Raw genomic sequence first — 18342 nt, 5'->3', positions numbered from 1 at the left:
TTTACCTTTTCTGTACCATTTGCAATCAAATATAGAAGAGGTCCCATTCAATCACTTCATTTCAAAGCTGAAGAAGTTGTCTCATAACTCAGTGCTCCTTGGGTGTTGAATTCTTAGACAGTCCGTTCCACTATGGACCTAGTAGATACTAATATAAGTAGCAGAAATATCTAAAAATGCATGTGCTTCACAACTCATTTATATTGTGGTAAGGTGACAAGATGAAATAGAAGGATTGTGCTTTAGGGGTATTATTCATATTGTAGAGAAAACTACCACAGCAAATTGACTTTACAATTGCTAACTCAATTTATTTTTCATAAGCTACATTTTCAAATGAGACAGTTTTGCATTGTATGACACAAAAAGAAAAAATTAAATTACCAATAGTTTACATGTAAGCTTGATTCCAGTTTGTATCGCAGCATTTTAAGACAACAAAACAAAAAACCCTCAATGCTTCCAATAGATTTCTACTCCAAAGCAGGTTCTGCCATTACCTCCCCATAAAATCCTCAATTGTCCACTGTTAGTGTAATTGGTTACAGTACACAAATAAAATTGCAACAAGCTGAAGTAAATACAGCAATAGGCGTCGTCATGGCCATCTCCTGCGTTTATAAACTGCACTACACGCAGACAGACAAAAGGGGTCATTATGATTGGCTGCAACAGATTCATGTTAACAGCTCAGTGGCATATCAATTGAACAGTGCTGTTGTGGCATTCACAATACATCGTGTAGTTTCATATCCTTACGTAACTTTACTGAGGAGCAACATAAAAACAGGTAGTTCTTTTATGTTGGCGGATTTACTCATTTTTAGTGCTTTGTCCACTGTTTCAATTGTCCTGCCTAGATCAGGTTTATGACAGCGTGCTTTGACACAGCAAGCTTTCGCAGACGTGACAGTTAAACAATGCAATTTCATATTCAGCTCCTGTCATGGAAATAACAGTACCCACTTCAACCCCCTGATCAGATATGACCAAAGTTCCCTGCTCCAATAACAGAAATCAAGTAATTGTGTGCCCTTCACTAAAAAAAACAGCAAATAATTAACAGTGCACTCACACTTATAGCGGGATGCTGAACATCACAATAAAAATGTACCAGTTGGCTACAAGATAATGAATTGGTTGTGTGATCAGCAATTCTCACCGGATGCAGCTGTTGATCACCATACTTTCAGCAGCCAAGCAAATTAACCCACAGTTGACTTTAACCCAATACAAGTTGTCAAACTGCTGCACACACTGGCACCAGGGGAAAAGAGAGCGCTTAGTAAAGAAGAATGCAATGGCACAACTGCTTTCGTTATTCTCTACCATTCAATTATATATTTTAAATTCATACATAATTCCATCCTGTTTGACTTGTGCATTTTTGAACAGTTACCTGAGATGTTAATTAAGATTTAAAAATAATGATGCAAATCAACAGGCTTACACAAAGTTTCAGAACCTGTTTATTAGTAACCAGGTTTTTTTTTGGAAGTTGGGGGGGGGGGGGGGTGGTGTGGGGGGTGTGGTGGAGGCAAAAGAGAGAAAAGGGAGAATTAATGGAAAAAGGCCATTTATCATACTGCTACTCAAAATTAAAGAGATTTCCCCAATTTCCCCTTTTGCAGTGAGGGCAGGATCAGTTCAGCACACCAGAAGAAAAAATATTCAGACTACAACACTTAATTTTTTTTGCTACATCCAGCTCAACAGCAACATTGAGGATATGCCAACAATATCAATATTTTTATATCAGTTTTTTTTTAAAGGTACCTTTTATATGTTCTGATTATTTACAACTGTACAAGCAAAGCACACACTTCCAAGTGCACAAGTTTAATACAGTATTGACTATCTTTGCATTTACAGGGTTTTTAACAATCTGAAAAAAGGATTCAACTTTTAAGATCTTTCATAAATTATATTACAAAAAAATGCTATTTACTGCTAGTTTGCACACGTCTGATTTACCCAGTAAGACTAGTGACAGTAGATGTAACTGAGTAACCTTATCTTGCCCATCCCAACCTTCTGGGGTCAGTTATAGCAACATCTAAATCTGTCTCGTACAAAAGTTAAGGCAAAGTCATTTTCAAGTTTAAAATGAAATTCAAGTTTCTCATTTTGACACTGGATGGAAATTAATTTATAGCATGAAAAGAACACAGTTGTTGAAATAATAATACCCTTTATGGAATAACTTACCCATTTTCTCCTATGACCAGCACGTTTGTGTCTAGTGCTGTACTGCTTTCTTTTTTTTAAAGCAGCTAATTTAGTCTGGGTTACTATGACAACTAGCCATAGGAATTTTTAAAAAGCCAATACTTTCTTCCTGTGTAACAAAACAAGAAGCATCCACATATCACCTGCAATGTTAAGATGATGGTAGCAGACTCAGTGCACTCTTGTCCTTCAAAATTATATATTTAAAAAAAAACTCAGCAACTAATCTAACATTTTACACACAGCAGTGATGAATCGCTCGCTATAGAAAAAAAACTGGCAGACAAAACCATTATGAAAATTCGGGGGAATTCCACTCCAAACTTAAATTCTCACCCCATTTCAAGTACTCTACAACGTACCAAATTACAGAAAGGTGCCAGTGTATTGACTGGGAGTTTCTCTTTTAAAAAAAAAAGAAAAAAGCACTTGGAACAGAGCATTAAAAATAAACAACTGTCACCACCTACTTTAGAGCACAGAGGTACATAATCCAGTCTTTTGCAGTGATTCATAATCACTATGTGTTACACATTAGACAGTAGCCCTACCCTTATCCAAAGATCAACTGGCCGCTTACTATTAACAGTGCAAAAGTAAACTCTGAAGCATCAAGACCAATGGAAACCTACCCATAACAGAAAGGAAAGAAACTACACAGCTTTTTTCTGTTAAATCTACCATTCAGGTTATTACTCCAATCACGTCCCACTAACACCTAATGGGTTTGAGATTTGTTGTACTTCAAGCCACTAGCCTCTATAAAAGGAACAAAATAATATTTTTTCTATGTCAGCATTCACACACTGATCATATTCTGTGCTAAATAGATCTGTGGAACAGAAAACCACCTGCAACACTGCTTAACACCATGAAAGTAGATCCAATGTCTACTGCTCCCCATTTTATCCTTGTGTAATTACAGCAAACAAATCACACTGTTAACATAAAAGACCAAATTCTGGCCCACAGCATAACGCTCATGCCAGTTTGCTGATCATGGTTCCATTTATTCCCCCCACCTTCAAATGGGCAAAGAATCTTTTCCCAATCCATAACTGAGCAAGAGATTAAGTTACAGTAGACATTACACAACATTTCACCAAATACTGAAAAGTGGTAGCCTAAGGCAAGTAGTATTACACTCTCACTCCCAATACAAAAAGTGCTTTTTGTTGCCTTCAAGCCCTTTTCCAGCAACCCATTATTTCAACAACCTCTGTGCTCTGATTGGAGACTTGGGGGGGATTACACTTGAACAGACCAGACCCTTGAATCAATGCCACAATTGCTGCACCTTCAGTTGGGTGATTTTGGGGGGGTGTGTTGCTCTTTATTTGTACGCTTGTTGATGCCCTGAGGGGGTGTTCTGCGACCCGATTGTCTTCGCTGGTCTCTAGGCTTCCCTGGGTTTCCCTTTCCAACAGGTAGGTCTTTATTTTTAGATTCTTTGTCGACTGGGTTTTCTGGAGCTTTTTTGTCATCTTTGTTGCTGACTGCAGTGTTGGGTTTTTGCTCCTTCTGTGGCTGTAGTGTTAGAGATTCTTTAGCACTTCTCTGGCAAATCTCTGCATAACTAGGTTTTCGAAGTTCCTGTGGAATTGTAAGCAAAGTGAATCAATGGCTCGTGAAGAATCATTTGCATTATTCATGCAAGACCTTTAGTAGGGTTTAAACACATTAGTAATTAGCATGCTTTCTTTAAAGTATTCCCCATCTCCAATTTAGTCCATTAAAGTGACCCAAGCTTCTTCCTTCCACTGGGAAGATGTGGGACAGCGTTCTCAACACCCTACAATTCAAGTAAGGAAAGAACTTGCATTCATATATCGCCTTTCATGACCTCCAGACATCCCAAGGCACTTTGGAGCCAATTAATTACTTTTGAACTGCAGTCACTACTGTAATGTAGGAAAACACGGCAGCTAATGCGTGTACAGCAAGGTCTCACAATCACCAATGAAATAAATGACTAATTGGTTTAGGGGTCAATATTGGTCAGGACACCGAGAACGCCCCTGCTGCTCTTCGGCTAGTGCCAAGGGATCTTTTACATCCACCTGAGAGCAGATGTGACCTCTGTTTAATGCCTCATCTGGAAAAAGGCACCTCAGACACTGCAGTCCTCCCTCAGTACTGCACTGGAGTGTCAGCTGAGATTATGTGCTCAAGTTCAGGAGTAAGGCTTGAACTTATGACCTTTTAACTCAGATGAGAGTGTTACCTCTGAGCCAAGGCTGACGCACAGAGTAGTCACAATTCTTTTTACAAAATTGAAAAAGGTTAGCTTGTCAAACTTCAACATTAAGTTAATTGTAATGAAGTTTGGCTACATTTGCAGAAACTATATAATGTTAAATCGCAAATAGTATCTTCCTGGATTAATAGTCATATTCTTTCAAAAGGAACCTACACCTATTTAAATTGGCCGCTATCTCAACAGCCAAGCTATCAAATGGAGGCTTGGATAGAGCTGATCCCAAATCTGACTTAAAATCTGCAACAAATTTCATCTATATGGAACAGTTATGCACAAAGGATCAGTTTGTCCAGCTAATGTATACACATAACATTCTGTAACTTTGCAAGACATTCTACAGAAAGAGCAGTGATCTCTTGGGGACACGAGTGCTCAACCTGCACTGCTTCCTTGCAGAAATAAGTGTGCATTTCTTATGCACTACACTAATATACCAAGCTTGTGGTATCAGCATTCCTGGAGTTGCTCTCCATCCTGCAAGGAACTATTGGCTACCAGTTCAAGACATTATGAGAGCTTGCAGCAAGCAACATTGCAGTCTCAAGGAGGAATTTTAAAGCACCAGTTGTGTCTTGAATGATTCATCACCTGGGTAACTTTTTTTTTTAGGGCCTCTGAAGTTAATTCCTTTCTCCCATCCCATTCTCCCACCATTTTTCTAATTTCAATGATGCGTGGGTAGAATATTCCCAAATCAATATGGCACAGTGTGAACTCCCAACAATGACTAAAAAGGTCACAAGTGCAACCAGGTCTTTTAATAAGTCATTACCAGATTTTCAATGCACTGCACTTTCCAGTGAGTGCTACACACACTGCAGGCACTAATCCACTCCTGCTGGCTTCTGCTATTTTAAAATCACAGTTTAAACTCAGCAAAAACAGCTACATGCAAGGTACTGTGCCTACTTCTAATTACTTAGTTTAGAATTTACTGCTCAAAATCTAGTGAAGCAGGTGTCTAAATAAAAAAAAACTCTAGGGAAAGCTAAGAATTGTTTTTGAGCCGTACCCCAGCATCTCCTCGTTCATTAGCAAAAGATATGGCTGAGTTGTACTTTTATTATATTAATTTACTTTCTGCACTCCCAGTAAACACCAATGGCATGCTCTCCTACCTAAAGCAGTCGCTTACTAAGTTTTATACCTATTAAAAATTGTGTCAGTCAGGTAGAAATCACATCTCACGTGCCCAATATGGATAATTTTTTAAAAATTCTCCAGGACGTGGGTATCACTGGCAAATGCAACATTTATTGCCTACCATTAGTTGCCCTGATACAACTAATGGGGTTTGTTAGGCCACCTCAGAGGCCAGTTAAAAGTTAACCATATTGGTGTGGGTCACACGGCCCAGACCAGGGTAAGGACGGCAGGTTTTCTTCCCAAAAGGATATTAGTGAACTAGTTGGGTTTTTACAACAATCCGACAAATTCAAGGTCACTTCGACTGACTTTTTAAAAATCTTGATTTTAAAAACTGATTTCAAATTCTCAAACTGCCATGGTGGATTTGAGCTTACGTTCTCTGGATTATTAGTCCAGTGCTCTGGATTACTAGTCCAGTAACAACCACTACACTACTATAAGCCGTAACTTGGTTTTTTGTACTTGGTCACTGAGATTTTTTAAAACTTTGTCCGGGGAAGAGGCTTTTTGTTTAATTTTATGTTGTTGCTCTATCACTTGACATTAACTCCCAACAACACATATTATTCAGGATGTGGATTTTGACTTTTAGCTAGAACACCAATGAAGTTAACAGAATTGTATTTTCTGCATATTAGTTTCAGATAATGGGAACTGCCTACTGCCACCAGATGTTCTCATCTGTAATTTTTGAATGGTTTCCATTCATTGAGCACAGCACAGGGCCTTAGCTATACAGATAATGCAGGTGCAATGGATAAGCTTTCAGCTGTGTGTGTGGAGAAAATAAATACTATGCACCAGTTTTGACTTGAGAAGTTGGCGAGAGTCATATAGCTCTTCCTAGTTGAGTGCCAGTCAGTCCGCAATACGGACTGGTAAAGTGAGGTAGGCCACATCAAGAACAAAGTTTGCATAATTTATCATTTTTGATGCTACAAAGACTGATAGGAAATGGCTATGGCTCAGGCTCATGAAAATATGAACATTCATGTACTTCCATGTAAAATAAACCAAATTGGCTGGCCTCATTATAGTATCAGTCTGTCTTCCAGAAGATAGGAGAATTGCACATGGTGACATAATGAAGGGTCTTTTATTATGGCCGACAGGCCTTTAAATAGTCTCTACTTCACACATTCATAGTATAGTAGGAACAGCACAGGAGGCGGCCATTTGGCCTCTTTGAAAGAGCTATCCATTTCGTCCCATTCCCCTCTTGCCCTGCAGCCCTGTAAATTTTTTCCCTTCAAATATCTATCCTTTTGAAAGTTACTATTGAATCTGCTTCCACCGGTGCTCCCAGGCAGTGCATTCCAGATCATTACAACTCGCTGCATAAAGAACGTTTCCTCATGTCGCCTCTGGCTCTTTTGCCGATTACCTTAAATCTGTGTCCTCTGGTTACTGACCCTTCTGCCACTGGAAACAGTTTCTCCTTATTTACTCTATCAAAACCCTTCATGATTTTGAACACCTATCAAATCTCCCTTTATCCTTCTCTCTAAGGAGAACCCCAGCTTCTCCAGTCTCTCTACATAACTGAAGGCTCTCATCCCTGGCATCATTCCAATAAATCTCTTCTGCACCTTCTCTACGGCCTTGACATCCTTCCTAAAGTGTGGTGCCCAGAATTGAACAATACTCCAGCTAAGGCCTAACCAGTGTTTTATAAAGGTTTAGCATAACTTCTTTGCTTTTGTACTCATATGCCTCTACTAATAAAGCCTTCTCAACTTGTCCTGCCACCTTCAAAGATTTGTGTATGTGCACCCTCAGGTCTCTGTTCCTGTACCCCTTTAAAATTGTACCATTTAGTTTATATTGCATTTTGGTGGGATAAGGAGGCAGAACTTCACACTCGTGTTAAATTTCATCTACCATGTGTCTGCCCATTTCACCAGTCTCTATGTCCTCCTGAAGTCTGTTACTATTCTCCACATTGCATACATTTCTAAGTTTTGTGTCATTTGCAAACTTTGAAATTATACCCTCTATACCCAAGTCCAAATCATTAATATATATCAAAAACAGCAGTGGTCCTAATACTGACCCCTAGTATACTGTATACTTCCCTCCAGTCTGAAAAGCCATTTACCACTACTTTGCTTTCTGTCCTAGCCAATTCTGTATCCATGCTGCCACTGTCCCTTTAATCCCATGGGCTTTAAATTTGCTAACAAGTCTATTAGGTGGTACTTCATCAAATGTCTTTTGAAAGTCCATATATACGACATCAACCGCACTAACCTCATCAACCCTCTCCATTACTTCAAAGAACACAATCAAGTTAGTGAAACATTATTTTCCTTAAACAAATCCATGCTGACTTTCATTTATTAGCCCATACTTTTCCAAGTGCCAATTAATTTTGTCCCAGATTATTGCTTGCAAGTTTCCCCACCACAGACGCTAGGCTGACTGGCCTGTAATTGCCAGATTATCCCTCTCCCTTTTTTTGAACAGGTGTAAAATTTGCAATCCTCCAGCACCATATCTAAGGAGGAAAGGAAGATTGTGGCCAGAGCCTCTGCAATTTCCATCTTTATTTCCCTCAATAACCCAGGGACAGTGTCACCTGGTCCAGAAGAGTCATCTGGACCAGGTGACTTCTCTACTTTGAGTACTGCCGATCTTGTAAGTAACACCTCTTCATCTATCCAATATTACTACTACCTCCTCCTTTACTGCTACAATGGCAGCATCCTCTTCTGTAGTGAAGACAGATGTGAAGTATTCATTTAGTGCCTCAGCCATGCCCTCTGACTCCACAAGGTCTCCTTTTTTGACCCTAATCGGTCCCACGCTTCCATTGATTACCCTTTTACTATTTATATGTTTATAAAAGACTTTAGGGTTCCTTTTATGTTAGTAGGAAGAAAGACAGACTTGCATTTATAAAGCGCTTTTCACGACCTCAGGCCATCCCAACGCGCTTTGCTGCCAATGGAGTACTTTAAGTGTAGTCACTGTTGTAATGCAGGAAATGCAGCAGCCAATTTGTGCACAGCAAGCTCCCACAAAAAAAAATTGATAATGACCAGATAATCTGTTTTAGTGATGCTGGTTTAGGGATAAATATTGGCTAAGACACTAGGGATAACTCCCCTGCACTTCAAAATAGTGCCGTGGGACCTTTTACATCCACCTGAGGGGGCAGACTAGGCCTCGGTGTAATGTCTCATCTGAAAGATGGCACCAACAATGCAGCACTCCCTCAGTACTGCACTGGAGTGTCAGCCTAGATTTTGTGCTCAAGTATCTGGAGTGGGACTTGAACCCACAATCTTCTGACTCAGTGGTACCAACTGAGCCACAGCTGACAGCCGCTAATCTATTCTCATACTCTCTGTCTGCTGAACTTGCTCCATCCAAGTCCCAGTCCTCAGTACAATTGCCTACATGATAAAATAAAACTGGTCTCCCTTTCGACCCATTTTCCACCACTTCACTATAGCCACTCTAGCCAGCCTTAAGTGGCACCGCCACTGCTCAATTCAAAAAGTGACAATTCCACGTAGTCTCCCACAATGCAATTACGTCCTAAAAACTTCAAAAAATGTTAGTAAATATCAATGCTCACTTTAAAACACATATTCCAAGTCACTAATTGACAAAGTAATCCAATTCGCTAGACCTGCTCAATACGCACTGCTGACATCTTCATGCACCATCACACTCTGAAATTTAGTGTAGAATGCTCATAGAAACATAGAAAATAGGAGCAAGACTAGGCCAATCGGCCCTTTGGGCCTGCTCCGCCATTCAAAGTGATCATGGCTGATGGTCTAACTCAGTACCCTGTTCCCGCTTTTTCCCCATATCCCTTGATCCGTTTAGCGTTAAGAAATATATCTAACTCCTTCCTGAATACATCTAATGACATGGCCTCGACTGCCTCATCTCGGTTCTAAATGGCATACCCCGTATCCTGAGACTGTGGCCCCTGGTTCTGGACTCTCCAGCCATCAAGAACATCCTCCCTGCATCTAGTCTGTCTAGTCCGGTTAGAATTTTATATATGTTTCGATGAGATTACCTCTCATTCTTCTAAACTCCAGTGAATATAGGCCTAGTCGACCCAATCTCTCCTCATACGTCAGTCCTGCCATCCCAGGAATCAGTCTGGTAATCCTGTGTTGCACTCCCTCCATGGCAAGGACATCCTTCCTCAGATAAGGAGACCAAAACTGCACACAATACTCCAGATGTGGTCTCACCAAGGCTCTATATCACTGCAGTAAGACATCCCTGTTCCTGTAATCAAATCCTCTTGTAAGGAAGGCCAACATACCATTTGCCTTCCTAACTGCTTGCTGCACCTGAATGCTCGCTTTCAGCGACTGGTGTACAAGGACACCCAGGTCTCGTTGTACCTCCCCTTCTCCCCATCACCATTCAGATAATAATCTGCCTGTTTTACAACCAAAGTGGATAACCTCACATTTATCCACATTATACCATGTTAGAGCCAGGCCTTAAGGAGCGAAATTAGAAAACATTTCTACAAAGGGTGGTAGAAGTTTGGAACACTCTTCTGCAAATGGCAATTGATACTAGCTCAATTGCTAAAATTTAAATCTGAGATAGCTTTTTGGCAACCAAAGGTATTAAGGGATATGGGCCAAAGGCGGGAATATGGAGTTAGATCACAGATCAGCCATGATCTTATCAAATGGCGGAGCAGGCACGAGGGGCTGATTGGCCTACTCCTGTTCCTATACTGCATCTGCCATGTTCTTGCCCACTCACCCAACTTGTCTAAATCACATTGGAGCCTCTTTGCATCTGGTAATAGTACATAATGGTAACAAGCATCTAGACACATTAAGCAACCATTTAGAGATTAAAAAAAACATAAGGTTTACCTAATGCATTAGTTAATACAAAAATATGCATGAGGCTTCACCAAACGTTTTTCCTTAAGTCACCTGAACACCATTCTACCCAAATCTGCTGGCTCAAGTCTCCTCGGGTTTAAAAAAAAACTAAAAATGTGGGCAGCCGCCAGTGATAAAGTTTGAATTGTTGTAAATATATGGGGTAGAAAGCAGTTTTTGGGGCTTAACATACCTACAGTTTCCCTACCATAACTACAACTTCAACTGAAAAGCACTCAGTAGATAGATTACCTACCCGATAGGGCAATCTTCATTCTTTGAATGATATGCATCCTCCACATACTGTAGCTTAGCTCAGTCACGGGAAACCATGTGCTGAGTATGCACATGAAAGTGTCACTGATATTGCAAGCATGCAGCATTGCATATTGTTTCCTGCTCCTGTGTTTGTGTAAAGTACCAGGCCCATCACCATGCCATATTGTTTTTATGAGAAGCAAACCACTCAACAGAATGACACCCAAAAAACACAACATGCCCGAGGGTCTGTGGGCAACTGTAGCTTATGATGGATGTATTATTCAAAAACTGAGCTACCATGTTGATAATCTAGCTCCCATAACAACAGCATACCATAGTAGAGTTAGGAGAGGGAGACCATATGTAGGAGTCATAATGTCAGCTGTCAGGACTCATCTGCCAAAGGAATTATTGTGCTCTGCAATTAAATCTAGATAGTAATGTCCAGTAAAGGAAAGGAATGCTTCATGTGCCAGCCTCATATATGCTATTAACTGAAGCATGATTTCAGCAATGCCCAGAAAGCAAGCATAGAACAGGTGGAATAACCTTCATCCACCCCTCACCCAAGCATTCTCTCTGCAACATTGTAGTTAAAATGCATTCAGCCATCCACTACTTAATCAGTGGTTTGCCATGGGGCTTCGCACTATAGAAAACAAATCTTTCAGACTTCCTACATTGCTCTGTATGAGACGCAACTTGGGACTTTGTGAGCATCTACACAGCGGAAATGAGGTCACAGTTCTGACAATGTGGATACAATAATGAGACAACATCTTTATCCAAATGAAACTGGGAAGCAGATTTAAAAAGGTTACATACAAGTCCAAAGGACTGTCTTGAGTGCCAAATCAAATACAATTGATTTACATAAAAGGCTGGCAGTTCATTAACACTGCCGTGCAGCTTTCCACGCAATAAAGAAACTGATGCATTGGATGAAGTTTGAGCAATGGTACGTTAAGGTCAAGTACTAAAATAAGGTCCCAATAGGGACCTAACTGGACATATTTCCAAAACTGAGCATCAATCTCAATATCAAACATTCTATCAAACCAAGTGTGAATAGGTCATGAAAGGAGGAAATAGTCCCAACACAAAACTGAACAGAACTTATATGAAATATCATGAGAAGGGATCACAAAGGGGTAGTTAGGTTTGTTCAAACTCAAAGGATTTGGGAGCGCATTATATTTATGGGTGGTATTTTAATATAGAAGACACAGGCCGCAGTCTTGGGAATTTTGGGGGATAAAGGAAATAGAAAAAAAAATTGCAAGGGATATCAAAGCTAACAGCAAAAGCTTTTAGAAATATATTGAGAAAATGGTAAAGGGGAATGTGGCCTATTACAGATAGATGTAGGTAAGACTATAATGAATAAGAAAATGGCAGACTTGTTAACTGGTACAAAAGTCATTTTTCACAGTGAAAGACAACAAAATGCCAGCAGTACAACGGAACCTAAAAATAAGTCAAGGAGAGGAACTTGGTGGATTCAACACAAGTTTTTTTTTTAAAATGGTAATGGAGAAAATAATGGGACTTATGACGACAAATATCCAGGTCCTGCTAATTTCCACCCCAGGGTATTAAAAGAAATAGGTACATCTGCACACTGCAGATGTGTTAGCCATAATTTTCTAAAGCTCTCTAGATTCAGGAATTGCACCTTTGAACTGGAAAATTGCAAATGTCACTTCATTATTTAGGATAGGAGGCAGTAAGATATATCAGGTAACCACAGATCTGTCCGTTTATCAATTGTGGGGAAGTTACTGGAATCTATCAGTTAAGAGTGGCTGAGCACTTGGACATGTATGAACTGATCATAGAGAATCAACATAGATTTGTAACAGGTAGGTCATGTTTGACTGATCTAGTTGAATTTATTTAGTTTTTTTTTAAAAAGAGGTTGCTAGCATGGTGGAGCTAGGCCATTTAGGAGTGAAATTAGGAAGCACTTCTTCACACAAAGGGTAATAGAAATCAAGAACTCACTCCCCCAAAAGGCTATGGATGCTGGGTCAATTAAAATTTTTTAAGATTAAGACTGATCGATTTTTGTTCGGTAAGGATCAAGGGATATGGAACGAAGATGATGGAGTCGAGGTACAGACCAGCTATGATCTAACCGAATAGCAAAACAGGCACGTGGGTCTCCTGTTCCTATGACACAGAGAGCCAGGCAACCAGCTAGGTTAGGGAAGAAGCCTGGTCCAGCAAGGGAAACTTGTTCAATTCAAGCCCAGAGTCAGAAGATCGACCAGAGACGGTACAACTTATTATTTTTCTTGTTCTCACTGAGGTTTCTGTAGTTAGTTGAGTGTGATTTAAAAACAGTCACTGTGTACATTCCTTTTCTGTCTATAAGATAAAGCAGCTTAACAATTTGCATCAAGCCTAGTCTCCCTGAAGTGTTTCTCGGTCTGCCTTTGGAAACAAAATCAGGAGTGCACAAGAGTATGTAAATACGATATCCAGTTCAGATCACAAAGGGATCCTACAGTTACGCCCCTGGGTTAAGGAGTACCCAAAATATTTAAGGGAGACCCAACATTCAAGAATTAGTTAAAACTTAATTTTAAAATTAAAATTAACAGTATAACCTGTTTTCAAGGACATTTTAAGCCAAAATGTACTAAAAGCTGAGATACTTCACTTTAAGGAAGAGATTAAGAACATGTGGGACACCCCCCGTTCTACCACTCAATGTTGTTCATTAGTACACTACTGCTTTTGTGCTTCAATAATAAGAATTGATTAGTTTTCAGTCCCAACAGATAAACCAAAGCTTCAGCCAGGCAATGCTACGTCAATTCCTTTGTTTCACTTTGCTGATTTAAAACTGCAACACCAACTCACTAGCAGATAGAAACCGTCTAGGTCAAAGTAAGTTGGCAAATTTTAACTTGGACCGTAGAAAAGATTTGGAAGTAGTCAAATGAAGTTGAAAGTAGGGAATGCCTGGATGCAAAATTTGGCAAGAATCAATTGGATCACAAGTTGTTATTTTGTTACATCATTACATACCAATGAAATCAATTTCCTCCCTCCCAGAAAACACTTACTGTGGCTGCGCCATTGACTTGTACTGATTTACTTGCAGTAGAAAGAGGTGTGGTCAGTCTTTCCAAGGGAGTCTGTGTTTCTCTTTGCTTGGTTTCTTGGCTCTTTGTTTCACTATAAAAATAAACCACAAATGTAACTCATTTTTATGTACACAGCCCAACAATGACTATGAAGATTCTTATTAAAAAAAAATCCTGTTGCTGTGCATAAAGGCTAAATTCCAGGCCACTAGGTGACGCCAGTGCAGACAGCTACCCTCCCTTAAACTACAGAAGGAGGACAAATTTTTTGATCTCAGCAAGGTGAAGTACACAAGATATCAAATTCAGATTACAAAGGGGTCCTAATATTATGCCCCCAATCCCCAATTTTATTTTTCAAATTTATACGTTACATAGTAATGTGAGTAACCTCTTTCCTCCCAGAAGTGAAAATAGGTCAACATCACATTATATACAGAATAGTGAATCACAAACTGTGTTCAGTTTTGGGCACAGAACCTCAGAACCTTGGCCTTGGAAGGGGTACAATGCAGATTCAACAAGGTTTAAAGGGTTAAATTATGAGGGCGTGTTACATAAACTTGGCTTGTATTCCTTGAGTTTAGAAGGTTGAAGGGTGTTCTAATTGAAGTATTTAAAATGATAAAGGGATTTGATTGCGTAGATACAGCAAACCATTTCCTCTGGTGGGGGAATCCAGAACAAGGGGGCATAATCAGAATTAGAGCTAGGCTATTTAGGAAAGAAATCAGGAACCACTTCACACAAAGAATCTGCTTCTTGTCCCCCTCCAAAAGGCTATGGATGCTAGGTCAATTGAAAGTTTCAAGACTGAGATTAATAGACCTTAGGTAAGGACATCAAGGGACATGGAACAAAGTCAGGTAAATGGAGTTGAGGTACAGATCAGCAGTGGTCTAATTGAATGGCAAGGCGGGCTTAATGAACTGAATGGCCTACTCTTGTTCCTATGAAGCATTGGTTTGTAAGAGCCAAACACCTGAGGCAAGATTAAACAAATTATCAAAGGATCATATAAACCAGCTAGGTTGGCCTAACTCCCTTGTTGCTTCCTCAGAGCAAATGCCAATAAATAGCTTGGTTGCTCCCTGTGCTCAGAAACAAACACCAGTAAACTAAAGTAGCTGCCAAATCACATCCTGGACAGATCCCAACTCAATAATTGGTTCCTCCAATTGAAAGTCCAAATCCTGTACTTCCTTCCTTCCTTGTTATTTTAACCTTTGCTTTGTTCAGTATTGAGCTCAACCACCTGATGTACTACAAGCAACATGGCCTTCAGGGATATGGATAGTATCTTGAGTATATTCTACAGCTTTCCTCAACAAAAGGTCTTATGGTCCTTTTGCTTACAAACATTAGTGTCACAGATGCACAACAGATCTTGCCTATATCATCATTCTACCTCTCAGAAAATGCAAGTCTGTATTTTTGCAAAATTAGTTACTTTGGACACTTGGCTGAAACAGCACTCACTTCTGGCAACACCAAAGTCGCTGAGGTCCATCGCTGTAACAGGTTTGAGGCTCTATAGGATGGCCCTGCTTGGGTTAATCAAAGCTGATATTTTGACAAACCTGGCCACAGCCTGTGATAAGCTTTCATAACTGGAAAAACTGGAAGTTATCCTTTACTGAGTCCCTGGGGTGGCTACTTGACCAGCTTTCTACTTTCACATGATAAATTTATCAATGGGTCAATTCTGCTATGATAGTATATTACTGCACAGAAGTAGGCCATTCAGCCCATCGTGCTTGTGCTAGCTCTTGGAAAGCTATCCAATCAGACCCACTCCCCTGCACTTTCCCCATAGCTCTAATTTATTTCCCTTCAAGTATTTATCCAATTCCTTTTTGAAAGTTGTTATTGTGTTTGCTTCCACCACCCTTTCAGGCAATGCATTCCAGATAGTAACATACTGCGTTAAAAAAAAAACATTTCCCCATGTCACCTTTGGTTCTTTTGCCAATCACCTTAAATCTGTGTCCTCTGGTTACGGACCCTTCTGCCGCTGGAAACAGTTTATCCTTATTTACTCTATCAAAACTCATTATTTTGAACACCTCTATCAAATCTCCGCTCAAGGGTGAGCCACTTGTTGCAGGGTCTCTAATAAAAGGCTGATTCCAGAACTAAGATGGCTGCTCTGACTGCTGAGGGCAGCAATGAATAAGCTGACTATCAATTGGTTACCTAGAAGCTCTGATCACAAAACTGGAATAGACAGGCAGGTGGCTGATCCCAAAGGGAGAGCTTGTTGTGACTCATGTCCTGGAATTCAAACCACCTCAGTCATATGCACACACTTTGACTCTGGCTCACCAGGTGCATCCTAATGGGAAGGTTCAAGAACATTCCCTAGTGCGACCTCTGGAGCGAATGAGTGGTTCTATGTTGAACTGGGATCAGAAGGTCACCTTTCAGCAAAGGAATCCATCACATTAAACTTTGTCCTAAATTTCATGCTGCAAATTGTACGTGGATGGAAGATACCCGTGAGAATCTGTTCGTGAAAAGTATGCACAGCACTGAGGACAGGTTTTAAAACTGGGAACTAGACGGGACTGCAAGCATCTTCATAACTGAAGAAAAAGACAAATCGTCAACATGTGCTGAAAGTTGTAGGAAGAGAATCAGTTAGATTATTCCTTTGTGTTTAAAAAGCTAATACACAACACTGACATGGATGAGGTTTAAAGTTAATAAAGACAAACAGTAGTTAACATCTTATTACACTGAATGGCTGCAAGGAATAAGTTTGAGTAACAGCTTCATGGCATTTAATTTTGCAAACTATTTTTACTGTAAATAGTGCACAAATAATTAATTTGTCCATAACAGAGCCAGTGAAACCTTAATTAAATTTAACTGGTGCACTGAACACAGTGAATGATTTTGGGAAGGAAGAAGCCAACAAAAGAAACAGGTAGTGGGCACCACCTGCTGGAAATTTAATTTAATACAAGGAGAGAGCATCAAGCTGGACTGACTAATTTATATAGGGATAGAGGACAACAGAACAATGCAAAAGCGGCTATAAAAAAAACAAAAATTGGAAAACAGACTCAAAGTCAACACCATCTTTTTGAATAACATGTCCCCTATTTTCCCCTCCTGTAGTCTCCCAAAGCCAAACATCTTCTACAGCTGAGGCACATGCCCTCAGCCTGTAACATTGCTACAGTGGTAAACAACCTTTAAAAGATGTGCAGGAACAAAATGGAACAATTTGCTTTTCTTTCCTGTGGAGAAGTGCCTTGACGTTGCACCTCACCTCCTCATAGCTTTCCAGTGAAGATGCTGAAATCACTATGTGGTGATCAACACACTGCCCATACTGGAGTAAAAGTGACCGTTCCGCATTAATGGACCCACTGGTGGTCCGATAGGGACGAGTTTTCCTTTCCAATATCCAAGATCAGAAAGGCATGTCAAACTAAGTTAGACTTTACAGGAACAAAAACAGAATACTGGAAACACTCAGATCAGGCAGCATCTGCAGACAGAACAGTTCCAGGTTTGCAACTGTCAAATTTGGAAGATATTACTGGCTTTTAATTCCTTCGTACCTGAATTATAGCCTCCCCCACCACTTCCTCTTCAGCAGGAAGTGCTAGTGTCGTGTTTGCTACTGTTAGCAGGGTTGTTGGCTTTGCGGGGGGGGGCGGTGGGTGGGGGGTGAAGAGAGGAGAGAAGGAAAGATGAGCAGTTTGGTGCTTGGGATTGGGAACCTCTGTCAGAACTCAATGCTGGCAAGGTGATGTGACTTGGGCATCAACCTCTCCTACTAGCAGGCTGCTAAGTCGCTTGAGCCCACTCTGCTTGCTAGTTTTTCATACTTACCTTACTCCCTGATTATCCCCCACTTCTTTAAGCTATTCGCACGTCGTGTTTCACTTGTCATTTAATTCTTCAATTTCTCTTATTATGCCACCTATTGTCTCATGCCAAGATCACTTCAGCCATTTAATCATCTCCTGTTTTCCAATTAATCAATTTACAGATCATTCTATTTCATTTCCTGTGGGAGTTGGGACAAGATGTGTGTGTTCTCCCCCTTTCCTTTTCTTCTGTTTCATTTTAAATGCTAATCTGTAATATCTTTCCGTTTGTAAAAGGTCCAAACCCAAAATGTCAATTTGTCTGCTCTCTCCACAAATGCTGTCGGAGCTGCTAAGTATTTCCAGCATAGTTCTTGTTTTGAATTCCAGCCACTACAGTATTTTGCTTTTTATCCAGACTCTACTGGGCTGCTTGCTGGACGATAGCTGATGTCAGCTGAGTGGCTGATGGACATTTGAGACACTCAACACTGAGAATGCAGTTAAAAATCTAAATTCTTCCAACAAGTCAGGAAACACCTAAAAATATTTTATTACTAAATCCCAAGTTGTTCCTCCAAAAAGGTTGGCAGATGTGTACTAGCTGTTCCAGCTGATATCAGAAGTCCTAATATAAGCTTGAA

General features: G+C 40.1%; 1 protein-coding gene across 1 annotated transcript in view; it reads right to left on the bottom strand.

Annotated features, from left to right (window-relative positions):
* Positions 1-285: 285 nt before the first annotated feature.
* The window catches only part of larp4b (La ribonucleoprotein 4B), a 105837-nt gene continuing 87780 nt past the window's right edge, over positions 286-18342 (bottom strand). The window contains exons 16-17 of the mRNA XM_068007836.1: positions 13854-13965; positions 286-3822 (exon numbers count right to left, since the gene is read on the bottom strand). Of these exons, the coding sequence (XP_067863937.1) occupies positions 3529-3822; positions 13854-13965 (406 nt within the window). The 3' untranslated portion in view covers positions 286-3528. The remainder of the gene's footprint in view (positions 3823-13853; positions 13966-18342) is intronic.

This window comes from Heptranchias perlo, chromosome 2 (genome assembly GCF_035084215.1).
Source record: "Heptranchias perlo isolate sHepPer1 chromosome 2, sHepPer1.hap1, whole genome shotgun sequence".
NCBI lineage: Eukaryota > Metazoa > Chordata > Chondrichthyes > Hexanchiformes > Hexanchidae > Heptranchias > Heptranchias perlo.
This window is presented reverse-complemented; position numbering and strand designations above follow the sequence as displayed.